We start from the raw sequence: 14,307 nt of genomic DNA, 5'->3' as shown, positions 1-14,307 counted from the left end.
GGTTCAGGTGAGCCTCTGTGTGACCAAGGCTGGTTGAGATCTCAAGCTAAAGACAGTGCTCACCTGAGACCTGGGAGACGGTGGGCACGAAGGGCCAGCAAGTTCACAGAGCTCAGTGAAAATCCCTGGCGAGAGACATGCCCTCATCCTCACACAGCTGAGCTCCAATCAACTTCGGGCAGTATGCGGGCCCCCCGTGCCGGTCAAAAACCTGTGCACACTCTTTACTCCCTCCAAGTTTCACTGCTAATAGCCTGTTTTTGGCCGTTGAACAACATGGCTTTGAACTGTGTTGTCCACTTACATGTGGATTTTTTTCTATAAATATATTGGAGTATTTTTTGGAGATGTGTGGCAACTTTACACTTTTCTTGACTGTGAATGACACCAAGTACAGCCTGTGTTTATGTGCATAACTTTTTAATAATGGATTTGTGTATTGTTTTGTGGTAGTATTAAAATAGACTAGTATCCACACATTTTATGCATTCGTAACATACCTTTTTCTTTATTTTCTTGATATTTTTAGGCTATGTAGGTTGTCTGTTTTTTCAAATTGTTGCAAATCTTAAAACAACGGTTTCTAATATGTTTATTGAAAAAAATCCATGTATGAGTGGACTTATATTTTTAGGCTATGTGGTTTGTCTGTGAGTTTTTTCGAATTGTTGCAAATCTCCAAACAGTGGTTTCTAATGTTTATTGAAAAAAGTCTGTGTGTAAGTGGACCCATGCAGTTCAAACAAACGTGTGTTGCTCCAGGGTCAACTGTGGTTTACGAATGTCACAAAAGTCTCAATGACACGCCCTGCTGTGAGGAAGAGCATCCCATTAACTACTTCGTCAGTCAGTGTGCATGCTGTTGGCCTATCTGTATGTCAGGAGAGGGCTCTTCCGCTGTTCTGTAGCCTGGGTCCATCGCCCACTCACCAGCTGCAGCTGATAGAGCTGGTTCACCATCGTCATATGCTGAGGATTAACTGGCGAGGTTAATAGTGCAGGGTTGAGACCAATGTTTTTTGCTGCGAACTGCAAAAGCTGTGCTTGAACCTGTTTAACACAAAACAGACCATGAGGCACAGCATCTTTATTAAAATGTTTACTTGTTTGTGTAGTTTTTTGAGACTCAAAACCAATTAATTAAATGACAATTAATTTTATTGCATGAGTGAACTTCAAAAGCCTTCAAAAAGCTTATGGGTATTCCCCAGGACCTGTCCCTCTGCCCTCCAGCTGGAGTGTTAGTGGTCTGTGCAGCCCCAGTCACAGCAAGAAGGAGCCGCTGACCCTTGCCTGCCTTCCTGTTGTGGGGAGATGGCTGGGACAGAGCTGCCTCTACGCCCCTACCTGAGGGAGCGATAAATGTGTCTCGTCTAAGCTTCTGTTTTTCTGGGTCTCTTCATTATAGTAGTTTATTCTATATCCTAATTAATGAATTTAACTTATTTTACCTAGTTTTCAGCCATCTCAATTCAGCACATGCATTTATGAGGTGGTAATGACTTTCAGCTAATTCTATAGTAATTTGTCATTATAAGTTATTACTGGATATTCTCATAAGGGGATAAGTGGTAAGGACTAAACACTGTAATTAAAAACTCAGCCTAAAGCCTAAAATTATGACATTTCTTAAATTAAACAATATTAACATGAAAAAACCGATATGCTTTAGAGCTGCACAGAATGATATTCTTTTCCTGAACTCCATTTGATCTTTTCAAAAAAGAATCTTTATGTGCAAATATGATCTAATGTTAAGTAATAAACTTAACCAAAAAGTCTGTAATATATATACTACTATATATTATCGAGTGTAGCTTGTCACCAAAGCATTATCCAATCCTTGATTGCTTCTAGGTAGGTTCTTGAATATCCTAAACAATATTTCATGTTGTTACTCTCCGTTCCCACCAATCCAGGACACTTGATTGGGTTCATAGAAATAATTTTTTCAAGACTGGGACAAAAAATCATCAGTGGTCATGAATTTGGCACACCTTTCACCCAGCAATACTGCATCTGATGGGGGGGTGCCCAGCTTTGGTTTGGCTGGGGCACCCCGAAGAACAATTCTGCAAGCATCTCCTGGAGCAGGGAACCAGCAGGTAGGTGAGAATGACTTCAGAGGTCAGCACAGAAGTCCTCCTCTTAGGCACCTAATTTGCTCTCACTTGAGTACAGTGAGGTCACTGTGGCACAAGACACCCCAGGCCGCCCATGTGGGTGGCCTCACTCAGAATGTGTGGACACAGGTCTGACCTGAGGGGATAGAAACTGAGGCACTTGAGCACGGAGACTGGGCTGGGAGGAGCTCAGAGGCTGCACGGGTGGCTGCGGGGGCTGCTGCATGGGCCTGGCTGGTGCTGCTCCGCTACTGCCGAACACACCCAGACTGCCACTCGGTATCTGCAGGGGTGGGAAGGGGAAGTTGTTACAAAGCCGGGAGCTCCAGGACACCGGAGGTGGGGTGACATGACTTGTTTTCCTAATGATGAATGCCAAACTGTACTGACTCCCTACCACTGTCAGCTTGTATCAAAGTGAATTTTTAATAAGTGTTCTTTCAACTGGTTACAGATGATGGACAATCAACCCGTGACACTGCCTATGTTTTTACATCCCAGAAGCCACACAACAGCGTCAGTTTTAGTGTCCCAAAACAAGGCTAGCACATTCAAAGAAACCATAATAATAGTTTAATACAAACCAGAATAGTTTGTAATGCAAAAATAATAGTGTAATAATAAAAACACTAGCAACATGCATAGCTACTTGGAGAACAGACATTGCTACAAGGCCCTGTGATGAGTTGGAGAGTGACAGTGTGAGGGGCTAACTCACCTTAGAGCACAGAAGAATTCTCAAGTGGGAAATGCAACTATAATTTCAAAGCCTGAAGCTGAGTTACAGTGACAAATTCAGATAGCTAACGAGCTAAATGCGCTCACTCTCAGTTCTGCTTTCCACTCTACTGGAGCGAGTCATCTGATAGGCATGGCACCACAAAGGCAGGAACACGCCAGAAAACCCCGCTGTGGGGTGTGGGCGGAACACCGGGAAAGACGGAGGCCTGGAGGCTCACATGGCCGGGGAGCGGCCGAGGGCGGAGGCACCGCGGGCGGTTTCCTGGGACCACAGGTACACCTGGGACTGTCTGGCCTCCCGGGCTATCACAACTGCTACTTAAGACAAGTTTCAAGGGTGCGTGTGTGTCAGCCTCACCCATGAGAACAATCAACGAGAACGGAAGCTCTCAGATGGGAAAAGCGTGATTTACTCGCACATCATTCCACTCTAGAGAATCCAGGGCAGAGAAGGGACATGGGGCGGCCATCAACCAGAACGCTCAAGTCCTCCCTTCAGTGGGAGTGACTTTTACCTTTGAGAGTGTCGGAGACTGGGAAAAACGCCAGCATGACTCGGAAAACCCGAGAACCTTGTAAGAGACACCACCTCTACTTTGGGGAAGAAGGGGAGAAGGTGGTGTTTTCTCGCAGACCAGTGGACCTAAGGTTTTGGCTGCCAGGAGAAAGGCGGCATTACTGGACCGATGGTGCCACCTGGCAACAGAGATAGCCCTGCAAGGCATGCCATTCAAACTAGCAGGGTCAGTGCCCAGAGAGCTGGACTCAGGGACAGTTCAGTTATGTATGAAAATGAATATAATTCTAGAGCAGTGCCTATGATATGGTAGGATTTTAGGAAATGGATTCAATTATTGACTCCAGTATATCACTTGAAGGGAAATCCTTAGCGACCTCTACACATTTGATTCTATTTTAAAACACAGGTGTTAAGTAAAAATAAGCAAGTTTATGTCTCTCGCTTATTTTTCCTAAAGGCAGGTAAAACAGAGACCCCATGGGCTCTTTCCCAGCAGCCTTACCTGTCTAGAAGAATTCAAGTTTTGCATGCCCAGCCCTGAGGCAATCCCACCCAGGGCCTGATTAGGGGGTGCACTGTTTGAGAGGGGGAGCTTCAGGCTGGGTGAAGGCAAAAATGGTGAAGTCGCGGGCTCTTCCACTAGGCCGCCGTCCTGATTGGAGAGAGAAAGGGTGAGCTGCGTGCAGTGTCCATCCAGACAGAGCACAGGGCAGTTTCCCAAGGACAGATAAAGGGATATGGATGAATAATAATTAAAAGATCAAAAAGTGTGGATAATAAGAGAATGGAGAACATGGGCAAAAGGAAGAGGAGAAAAAGAAAAAAGAGAAACAATTAAGATGCTGTCTTCATTTTAACAATTATTTCCAAATACATATATTAGCTTCTAATTTTCTCATACACTATTGGCCCTGCCTCAGGGTGGGAATCAGGAGAAAGACACAGAAACATGGGCGAAAGTCTTATCTGGAAAAGTTTACAACTGTTTTCAAATAAAGAGGTTCTTTCTGAGGAGTTATTACCAAGGATCTAGGTATACTATACATAGGTTGAATTCTCTGCAATTCAACTGTTCTTGACCTACAAACACAGCAATTTCATATGGTTCAACCTAATAATAGGGTAATTTATAAAAAAAGATTTTTTTAAACATTTATTCAGGTCACACTATGTGTCAGGCTGTTTGCAAATTTATCTCATTTAATTTCACAACAAACCTATATAGTTTTATTCCACATTTTAAAGATAAGGAAATAAGTCAGGGTTCCACATTTAGCAAATAAAGATGCAGGATGCCTAGTTAAATTGAAATTTCAGGTAAAGAGTAAATTAATATTTTAGCATAAGTATGCTCCACAGATTTTTCATTGTTTATCTGAAATTCCCATTTCACTGGACTCTGGCTTAGAACCCTTTCCCACTGGTGCCAGGCAGTAAAGGGACTCAGCCCCTGCCTCTTGGCCCTCTGCAGCTTTCTGCAGTGAGCAGGTGGCAGAGGCCCCTGCGGATCTGAGAACAGAGACCAAGCTACATCTCTTCTCCGGTGAGCCTTTCTGGTTTTTTTGTTGTTTGTTTTTAACTTTCCTTTCCTGCTTCAATTTTATTTTTCAAGTTCAACAGATTGAATATAATGGGATACTGTTTGAAGTCACACCAATCTGGAGTGGGGACATCAATCCACAATAATGAAAGGACTGGCCCAGTGAGCAGACATGTTAACCACCCAAGATTTCCCACAGACACCTGTGCATTCTCTGAGGTGGCCCGCCAGACACAGGTGCCCACACCTATTTCTAACCCTTTTCTGAAATTAAACATATACCACATCATTTCCAATGGGAAGAACTGTGCATATAAACTAAGACTGTAAAACAGAAATCTGATGACCCTTGTCTATTGGACAAGTTGAAGCAGATAACCCAGACAAATTCATCCAATAAAATGAAAATCAGTTTTCAGTTTCAGCATTTTTTATTCCTAGTCACATCATATGAAATACAATGCTACCTCTTACCTCTTTTCAGTTAAATACTCATATATATTAGAAAAAAATGGTTCAAAGTTACTTAAATATTGAAGTCCAGTAAGTTTTTAATCCAGCTTTCACTAAGGACAGTTAAAATGAAAATAGCTCTTGTTAAAAACAAGCAAACAAAAAAACCACCTAAATTCATACCTTGTCGAGAAAGGTGGGGCGGTCTGCGGAAGACTCTTTGGAGATTGGTGGGCGGCAGCCAAGGGGTTTGGTGACCATTCCATTGTAGTCAGTCACTCCCAGTCCACGCTTGTCCATGTCCACCTTCTTTTCCAGCAGAGCGCCTGGAGCACAACAAACAAGAATACTTTAACGGAAATGCCTGAGGAGTTACGAGCTTAGTTATGAGCCCTGAGCACATGACGGGCGCCCTTGAAGGCTGTCAACTCCCAGGAAACAGGGAGGCCTTGGCCAGGCTCGGGCCAAGCCCCGACAGTCTGACTCGGCCCTGCTCTCGGGTACCCCGCTCCTGCTCCTTCCCATGCAAGCCACACTGGCCACCTCTTCCCCTCAGCAGCCTGCCCTTCCTCTCCCCTGTGATGCACCCATCTTTTTCACATAGGCTTCCAGGGGATCTTCCCCGATTTATCCCATAAAATGGCCTTTCTGTTCCAACTCACGGCTGCTGATTTCCACTTCCTGTCCCTATTAGTTGCAAGGAATCTTCTAGATGTTAAGGATCCAATACAATGCAAAGACATAGTTTGTTCTCGTGGCCTTTCAGTTTAGTGCCTGGTGTTTGCTTAGCTCACTTTAACTTTGTACTATTTAAAAATTCTAACAAGTTATAACTAACTTCTTCCAGTTCACATGGACTTTTCCTTCTGTCCTGGCAGCTTATTCCATGCATTTTGGCCCTTGGACGTGATTACAAAGTTGATTCTCATTGTTCATGGATTCTGTGCTTGTGCGTTTACCTACTGGCTAAAATTTACTTATAGTCCCCAAACCTACTTATGGCACTTTTGTGACCATTTTGTAAACATGCACAGGGTGGTAAACAAGTTGGGCCTGGCACATTCCCAGCACAGGCCAACAACAGGATGGCGCTCTTACTCCCGCTCTCAAACAGTGAACGAGTGTCCTTTTTATGGTCTATTTAGTGCCATGTTTTACACATTTTTATGCTTGTTAGTGATTATGTTTAAAATGATCCCCAGGTGTACTGCTAATGTGTGCTCTAGTGTTCTCAAAGCAGGAAGGCCCTGCTGCGCCCTGGAGAACACACGTTGGCTAAGGGTACTTCAGGCGTGAAGTACAATGCCATTGGCTGCAAATTCTATGTTAATGAATCACCAATACGGTTCATCCAGAAAAAGCAGAGAATAGCCACCGATATGAATGTAAGGCTGCTGAGAAGGAGCTCAGTAACATCTTACATGGTCTGCAAAAATTTTCTCCCCTTTTGTAGGTTGCCTTTTGTTAATTGTTTCTTTTGCAATGCTGAAGCTTCTGAGCTTGATGTAGTGCCATTTGTTGATTTTGTCTTTTGCTGTTCATACTTTCGGTATCATACCCCCCAAATTATTGCCATGACCAATATTGATGAGCTTCTTCCCTATGTTTCTGCGTAGCAGTTTCATGGTATCAGGTCTTATGTTTAACTCTTTGATCCATTCTGAGTTAATTTTTGTGAGTGGTGTCAGAGGGGCCCGCTTAGTTGTTCTCCAGTTTTCCCAGCACTGTTTCCTGAAGAGACTTTCCTTTCCCCGTTGGGTATTCTTGACCTACCTTACATAATATTAGTTGACCAGATATGGTGGGGTTTAATTCTGGGCTCTCTATTCTGTCCCATTGGTTGATGTGTTTATTTTTATGTCAGTGCCATACTGTTTTTACTACTATGGCTTTGTAGTGTACTTTGAAATCCCAATGTGAGGTATCTCTAGATTGGCTTTTTCTCAGGCTTGCTTTGGCTATTCAGGGTCTTTTATGGTTCCACACAAATTTTAGGATTGTTTCTTCTATTTCTGTGAATGCTTTTGATATTGTAATGGGGATTGTGTTGAATCTATAGATGTCTTTGGGTATTATGGTCATTTCCACAGTATTAATTCTTCCAATCTAGGAACACAGATGTCTTTCCATTTGTTTGTGTCTTCTTCAATTTCTTTCAGGAACGTTCTATAGTTTTCATCATACATTTCTTTCACTTCCTTGGCTAAATTTATTCCTAACTATTTTATTGTTCTTGATGGTATTGTGAATGGATGGTTTTCCTTCTTCAAATGCTTCATCATTAGTGTAAAAGAATGCAATTGATTACTGTATGTTTTATATCCTGCCACTTTTCTGAAATTGTTAATTCCAAGTTTTTTGACCAGTTCTTTGGGATTTTTCTATATATAGGATCCTGTCATTAGCAAATAATAATTTTATTTCTTCCTTTCCAATTTGGATGCTTTTTATTTCTGTCTTGCTTAACTGTGTTAGCTAGGACTTCCAGTACTATGTTGAATAAGAGTGGTGAAAGTGGGCATCCTTCCCTTGTTCCTGATCTTAAACACTTTCAATTTCTCTCCACTGAGTATAATGTTAACTGTGGGTTTATTGTATATAGCCTTTATTAATGCTGAGGTATGCTCCTTCCATACTGAATCTGTTAAGGGTTTTTATTATGCAAGGGTGTTGCATTTTGTCTTGAGATGATAGTGTGATTTTTATCTCTCAGTGGGATATATTACATTTATTAATTTGCCCATGTCAAACCATCCTTGCATCCCAGGGATTTCTAGCCTACTTGGCCATGGTGTATGATCATTTTAATGGTTCTAGAATTTAGTTTGCTTGTATTTTGTTCAGAATTTTTGCAACTATATTTGTCATGGATGTTGGCCTATTGTTTTCTTGCAGTAGCCTTACCTGGTTTTTATACCAAAGTAATTCTGGCTTTGTAGAATGAGTTTGGAAGTGTTCCACCCTTGGTATCTTGAAAGTTTGAGGACTAGAGTTAAGGTCTTCTTTAAATGTTTGGTAGAATTTTCTAGGGAAGCCATTTGGTGCTGCAGTTTTATCTTGGGAGTTTTTAAACTACTGATTCAATCTCTTTACTTGTTTGTTATCAGTCTGTTCAGATTTTTTTTCTTCCTGATTCAGTCTCAGCAGGTTGTGTGTTTCTAGAAATGTATCTATTTCATCTAGGTTATGTAATTGTTTGTAGTATTATAGTCTCTTATATTTTAAGTATTTCTGTGGGATTAGTTGTAATGCCACCTCTTTCACTTCTAATTCTACTTATTTGAACCATTTTTCTTAGTCTAGAGGTTTGTTAATTTTATCTTTTCGAAGAGCCAGCTCTTAGTTTTGTTGAGCCTTTTTATTGTTTTTCTTGTCTTTATTTCTGCTCTGATCCTCATCAGTTCCTTCCTTCTGCTAATACTGGGCTTACTTTATCCTTTTCCTAGTTCCTTGAGGTGTAAAGTTGGATTGTTTGAGATCTAATTTCTTAATAAATGCCTTTATTGCTATAAACTTCTCTCTTAGAAGTGCTTTCGTTGCATCCCACAGTATTTGATCATGTTGCTTTCACTTTCATTTGTTTGAATTTTTTATTTTTCTGATTTCTTCTTTGACCCAATGGTTGTTTTGAAGCATGTTGTTTGGTTTCCACACATTTGTAGATCTCACTCTCCTTCTGTAGTTGATTTCTAGCTTCCTGCCATTATGGTCAGACAATATAGTATGATTTTAATTTTCTCAAATTTGGTGAGATTTTTATGGCCTATCAAATTATCCATCCTGGAGAATGTTCCATGTGCACTTGAAAAGAATGTCTATTTTGCTGCTGGTGGTTGGGATATGTCTATTAAGTCCATTTGTTCTAACATGTGGTTCATTTCCAGTGTTTCTTTGTTGACTTTCTGTCTGGATAATCTATCCATTGCTGATAATGGGGTATTGAAGTGTCCCACAGTTACTGTGTTACTGTCTCTTTCTCCCTTAAGACCAGTAATCACTTAATATATGTTGGTACTCAGGTGTTGAGAGCACATATAGTTCTTTGTGTATTGACCCCTTACCATTACAGTAAGGACCTTCTTTGTCTCCGTGCTGTCTGGCTTGAAGTCCATTCTGTGTGATGGAAAGAAGTAAGGCTATGCCTACTTATTTCTGTCTCTGTGTGGAACCCCATTCTTCATCCTTTCACTGCGAGCCTGTGTGTCCTCGGAGATGAATGGGCCTCCTGTAGGCGGCACACAGTCGGATCTTGCTTTTTACCCAACCAGCTGCTCTGCGCCTTTTGACTGCTGAGTCCAATCCGTTTATATTTAGGGTGATTACTGACATGTAAGGATTTACTGCTGCCAGTTTATCTTTTGCCTTGTGGTTATTTTGTCTATTATATCGTTTTCCTTCTGTTTCTGTCTACCTTTATAAGCTGGTGGTTTTCTATGGTGATTTTCAACAATATTTGATATGTTATGTCTTTATTTTTATATGTTTCAAGATAATTTGTTTTCTTTGACCCACTGTTTTTTTTTTTAGAAGTGTGTTGTTTAGTTTCCACATACTTGTAGATCTTTCTTTTTGTTGTTGATTTCTATTTTCATGCTATTATGCTCAGACAGGACAGTTGGTATGATTTTAATCTTCTTGCATTTGTTTCATGTCTCTGCTCTAAATTTTTGCTTTGTGGTTACCATGAGATTTACATAAAACATCTGGTATACAAAATAGTCCCTTTTTCTACTGATAGCAATTATGTTCATTCACCTATAAAGGTTCCATCCTTTTCTTTCACCCCTTTTGTATTTTTGATGTTGCAAATTATCTTTTTGTACTGTGATACCAAGGTGTAGTGATGGTTATTTTTAATGCTTTTCCTTTAACCTTTATGCTACAGGTACTCTAAAATGTACTTACAACAGTCTCATTCGGACTATCACCTTTCATTATTAATATTTTTAAAGCAGCTCCAAGACTATGGTTGTTTGTTGCCTAGCAGTGAGTACCATCTCTCAATGAGAGTAGGAGCTCAGCCGGATGGTGGTGCTTCTGGCCTCTGAGCAAGCCCATTCTGGGGCCGGGCACGGGGAAGGTGCTCCATGTGAGGCGAGGCTGGCATGTGACCCTACTCTCTCTCTCCAAGAATGTTGTTATGATTTCCCCCGAAAAGAGATGAAAAAAAAGTCCACCTATTTGTTGAAGTACTGGATAAAAATGAAAAAAAAAAAAAAAAAAATCAAACATGCTCCAATGTGGTATTTGGCTATTTGTTCCCAGACCCCACCAATCCCCTCCTGTGCCTAGGGCACATCTTACGGTCACTCCTTTGCTGCAGCCTGGTCCTGTCTACCCAGCATGAATCCAATCATTAATCCACGACTGCAATGAAATGCTTCTGGAAATCACAAGTCCACAAGCGGGTACCTTTAAGAACTGCAAGTACATCATCCTACTTACTCATGGCCTGATCAAGGTTCATATTATTACTCTTCAAGGCCTCTTCAGCTGGCTCTCTCTGCATAGGAAAACAGTTTTCATCAGCATTGTGTGTTCACAAAAAGAAAAGCTTGTAAAGAGTTTTATCACTATTGACTTAGAGAAGTGATTATTATTATCCTAATTATTATCATTAACCTAATGATACTAGGTTTTAGAACTAGAAATACTTTCCTTCATTGTTGAGGTTAGAGATGCTTTCTAAATAAAAAATACTTGTTATAAGATGTACAGAATCGGTTTTTAGAGTAAAGAACTCATGTAACACTTTAGAAACAAAATGTACAGAGCCAGGAATCCTGTAATTGTCTCTGTCCAACACTGGGCAGAAGGGTCTGGCAAGGATACAACCTCTGCAAGGAGAGCTGTAGGGAAATCATGGTAAGGGTGGGAGCAGAGAGCTTCTGGCACTACTCACGGACTCTAGGCTCTGCTGTCAACTACTTTTCAAGAAGATTCATTCTGATCATTATCCCCGTGATTGGAACAGACTTAGTCTCAGTGGAAGACCAAAACCAACCAGTGGCCTCATGCTTACCACCGCAGTGTGCATCTGGACATGAGGCAGGCCCCCGCTGTTCCTCTCACTGCCTCATACATGAAGAGGGGGGCTCCCAAGGCTACATAACCTGCTCAGCATCAGAGGGCCTGTGCCCTGTGTGCAGTATGTAGGTCCCTCCTCTAGACTGGGGCCACTCCAGACTCACTCTTTAGGGACGGCTATAGTGACCAAAAGGTAAGTACTCATGTGAATGAAGATTTGGAAAGAAGACGTTTGAGGGGAATACACAGTAGATACAGGTGGTCTCTCTCATATCTCAACTCCTGCCATTTGATCTTAGGAATGAACAGACGGTGATTTATTTTCTGAGGGACACCTTGCAATTCAAACTCTCCTTATACATTATCTGAAACTCAGGAAACTAAATAAATAGGATTCTTTCTCTGGACATGAATCTCTAGTACTTAATGCCAAGTTTTCTCTTGTAATATTTGTCAGTCTATTATATAAACTAACAAAAACTAACTTTTAATTATAAATAACAAAATAGAAAACTTGTATATATATTTTAAAATATAAAATCACACAGCATTTTTAATTTTAGGAAAGGCTCTCACACCTTTCTAGATAGAAATGATGTGGATCTTTGGTATAGTTCAAAGCAATGATCCCTAAGCAGAAGTGCCCAGGTCAAAGCTGAATTTATGAGTTACATTTGATCAACAGTCTCATCCCTCAAAAGTCTTCCTTCCCTGTTACACATGACAAACACAGGCAGGACACAATGAGGGCCATGCACAGCAGGACACACGGTGGGCAGCAGTAAAATCAGACACCAGTCACCGGGAAGCCCATGTCTGTGAGCTGTTTGATCAGCCGGCTCATGATCCAGGCCTCATCCTGCTTGCCAGATGTCTTCATGCCCTAGAATGAAGTGTGGGCCAGGGAAAAGTCCATTAGTCACATTTTAATGCATTTCTTCTAGAAATGGGAGATGCCTAAGATTCATAGTGATTTAAGTGTCACAGAATCTTTTGGCACTAACACTGAAAATGCTGTATTCCAGAAAGTCCTGACTGTTTTTGTGGCTAGTACTATGGAATGCTTTAGGGTGCATTTGGAGGCTGGCATATGTGTATTATTTATGGACTTAAAGATAATTATTTTTCTTCCCTAGAGAATCGATTAAGTTCATCACAAATATGTACCACTTCCATTATCATGTAATCACCCATGCTCCCTTGAACACGGCCCCCTGCTAACAGTATGTGAGCTTACTAAAAATCGCATGGTTCTTTTGCCCTTTTATAAGCTTTATTCTAACAGATGACAGAACGCGGGGGGTTTGTTACAACAGAATGAAAAGGTAGTAAGACAAAAAGAACAAAAACCTGTTAATTTCATTAACTACTCACAGCTCTTAGGATAGACAAAAAGTAATGGGAAACTGTCAGTGAGGGAGAGGATGAAGTGAAAAAGGGGTCAGCTAGAAAAAGGTGCCGCGGAACAGAGTGGGTACAGCAGAAGGGCCGAGGAAGCAGAAACTCAGCTGTGTCAGTAACTTCTCAGCTATTTCTACAATTACATCACTACAGTGAGCACCAATACAATATATAAAGGTCCTCCTCTAAACATACTCTACCCAGTGCTTTTCAAAATGATCCCCAAGTCTGCCATGAGTGCACGGGGTGGGGCCACAAGGGCAGTATTCAGCCAGCAGGCTTCCTCCTCGAGGACGCAGCTTTTTTTTTTTTTGTATTTTCAGTTTATTACAAATCCATTGAACAGGCTGGAATGTATGGAATCAGACAGCAAGACCAAGAAAAATGGTTGAACAGCAAAAAGTAGGGGTAAGTAGAATTCTAATTTACAATTTATTTAGAAAACACTCATTTTCTTTTTTTAATTTTTTGAGAGGCTGTTCTCACCACTGCTGCTGCCAGGACCAGATGCGCCAAGACCATGCAGCATCTTGTATTTTAACAAGTTGCTATTTCTGGTCATCAGTTGATTATTTGCCAGCCTGACTGTGAAAAGGGCTTCTTTTTGATGTTTGTAATCACTTCCAGTCCTTAGGAAGAGAGCCATGATTTTAGTTGCTGGGTTCTGCTAACTGGTGACTGAATGCTTTCTTAAATTACACTTTCCTGCAGGTAATACACACAATTTGAAAGTAGAAAAAAGGTATACACGAAAGCATCTTCTTCCCGCCCCACCCCTACCTGCCTAATTCCTGTTCTCTGCAAGAGCAACCACCCTCCCTTGCCCTTCCACGTCTGTGGAAGCAAAGGACTGCGTGCACTCATCCACACTCACGTTTTTTCTCTTCTCTTCCCCCAAAGTGATGCTGTAGTACATACATTTGTATATACTCTGCCTTTTCATTTAACAATACAGTTTGATGATGTTCCACATCAATATGTGTGTGTGGGGGTGTATATATATGTATACATATGTAAAAAATCTGTTTAGCTTTCCACAATATGCATGTGGCATGATTTAGCTAGTTACCCGCCTCAATGTAATTTAACTACAAAAAACACTGTAACAAAAAACTATGCAGATGCCATTTGCTATTCCCATGACACAGAAGTAGTGCTTCCAAGTGCTGACCTCTCTGTGATTTTGACCAGTGATGCCCAGTGCCCTCCAGCTGGGTCATGCTGATTCACATCCCCACCAGCCACATGCGAGTGCGCAGGCTTTCTCACGGCTTTGCGAACAGAGCATGTTTATTCAACTTTGGGATTTCTGCTGGTCTGAGATGAAAAATGGCACTTCTGGGTGGTGTTTTAAGTTGAGCTCTCCCTATGTCACATTGCATATCTGTTCATCTGGTGAAGAGCTATTTGAATTAATTTTCTATTGATCATCTACTCACATTCTTTGCTCATATTTCTATTGGGTTACTGGTTTAAAAAATAAATAAATTTCTAGGACATTC

At 41.2% G+C, this 14,307-nt stretch overlaps 1 protein-coding gene across 7 annotated transcripts in view; it reads right to left on the bottom strand.

Moving 5' to 3' along the window:
• TNRC6C (trinucleotide repeat containing adaptor 6C) overlaps positions 1-14,307 on the bottom strand; it is a 147,590-nt gene that overhangs the window by 24,696 nt on the left and 108,587 nt on the right. For 5 of the 7 annotated variants that reach the window (XR_012130902.1, XM_073235992.1, XM_073235987.1 and 2 more), the window contains 6 exons: positions 12,207-12,287; positions 10,823-10,880; positions 5,561-5,703; positions 3,887-4,060; positions 2,260-2,406; positions 931-1,050 (listed from right to left, as the gene is read on the bottom strand). Coding sequence is in view for 6 of the 7 variants with exons in the window: in XM_073235992.1 (XP_073092093.1) it covers positions 931-1,050; positions 2,260-2,406; positions 3,887-4,060; positions 5,561-5,703; positions 10,823-10,880; positions 12,207-12,287 (723 nt within the window). In the remaining variant the exon portion in view is untranslated. The remainder of the gene's footprint in view (positions 1-930; positions 1,051-2,259; positions 2,407-3,886; positions 4,061-5,560; positions 5,704-10,822; positions 10,881-12,206; positions 12,288-14,307) is intronic. The other 2 variants (XM_073235988.1, XM_073235991.1) reach the window with 1 other exon arrangement.

The sequence above is a fragment of the Manis javanica genome, chromosome 4 (assembly GCF_040802235.1).
Source record: "Manis javanica isolate MJ-LG chromosome 4, MJ_LKY, whole genome shotgun sequence".
NCBI lineage: Eukaryota > Metazoa > Chordata > Mammalia > Pholidota > Manidae > Manis > Manis javanica.
Note: the sequence above shows the minus strand (reverse complement) of the source record. Positions and strands in the feature narration are given on the sequence as shown.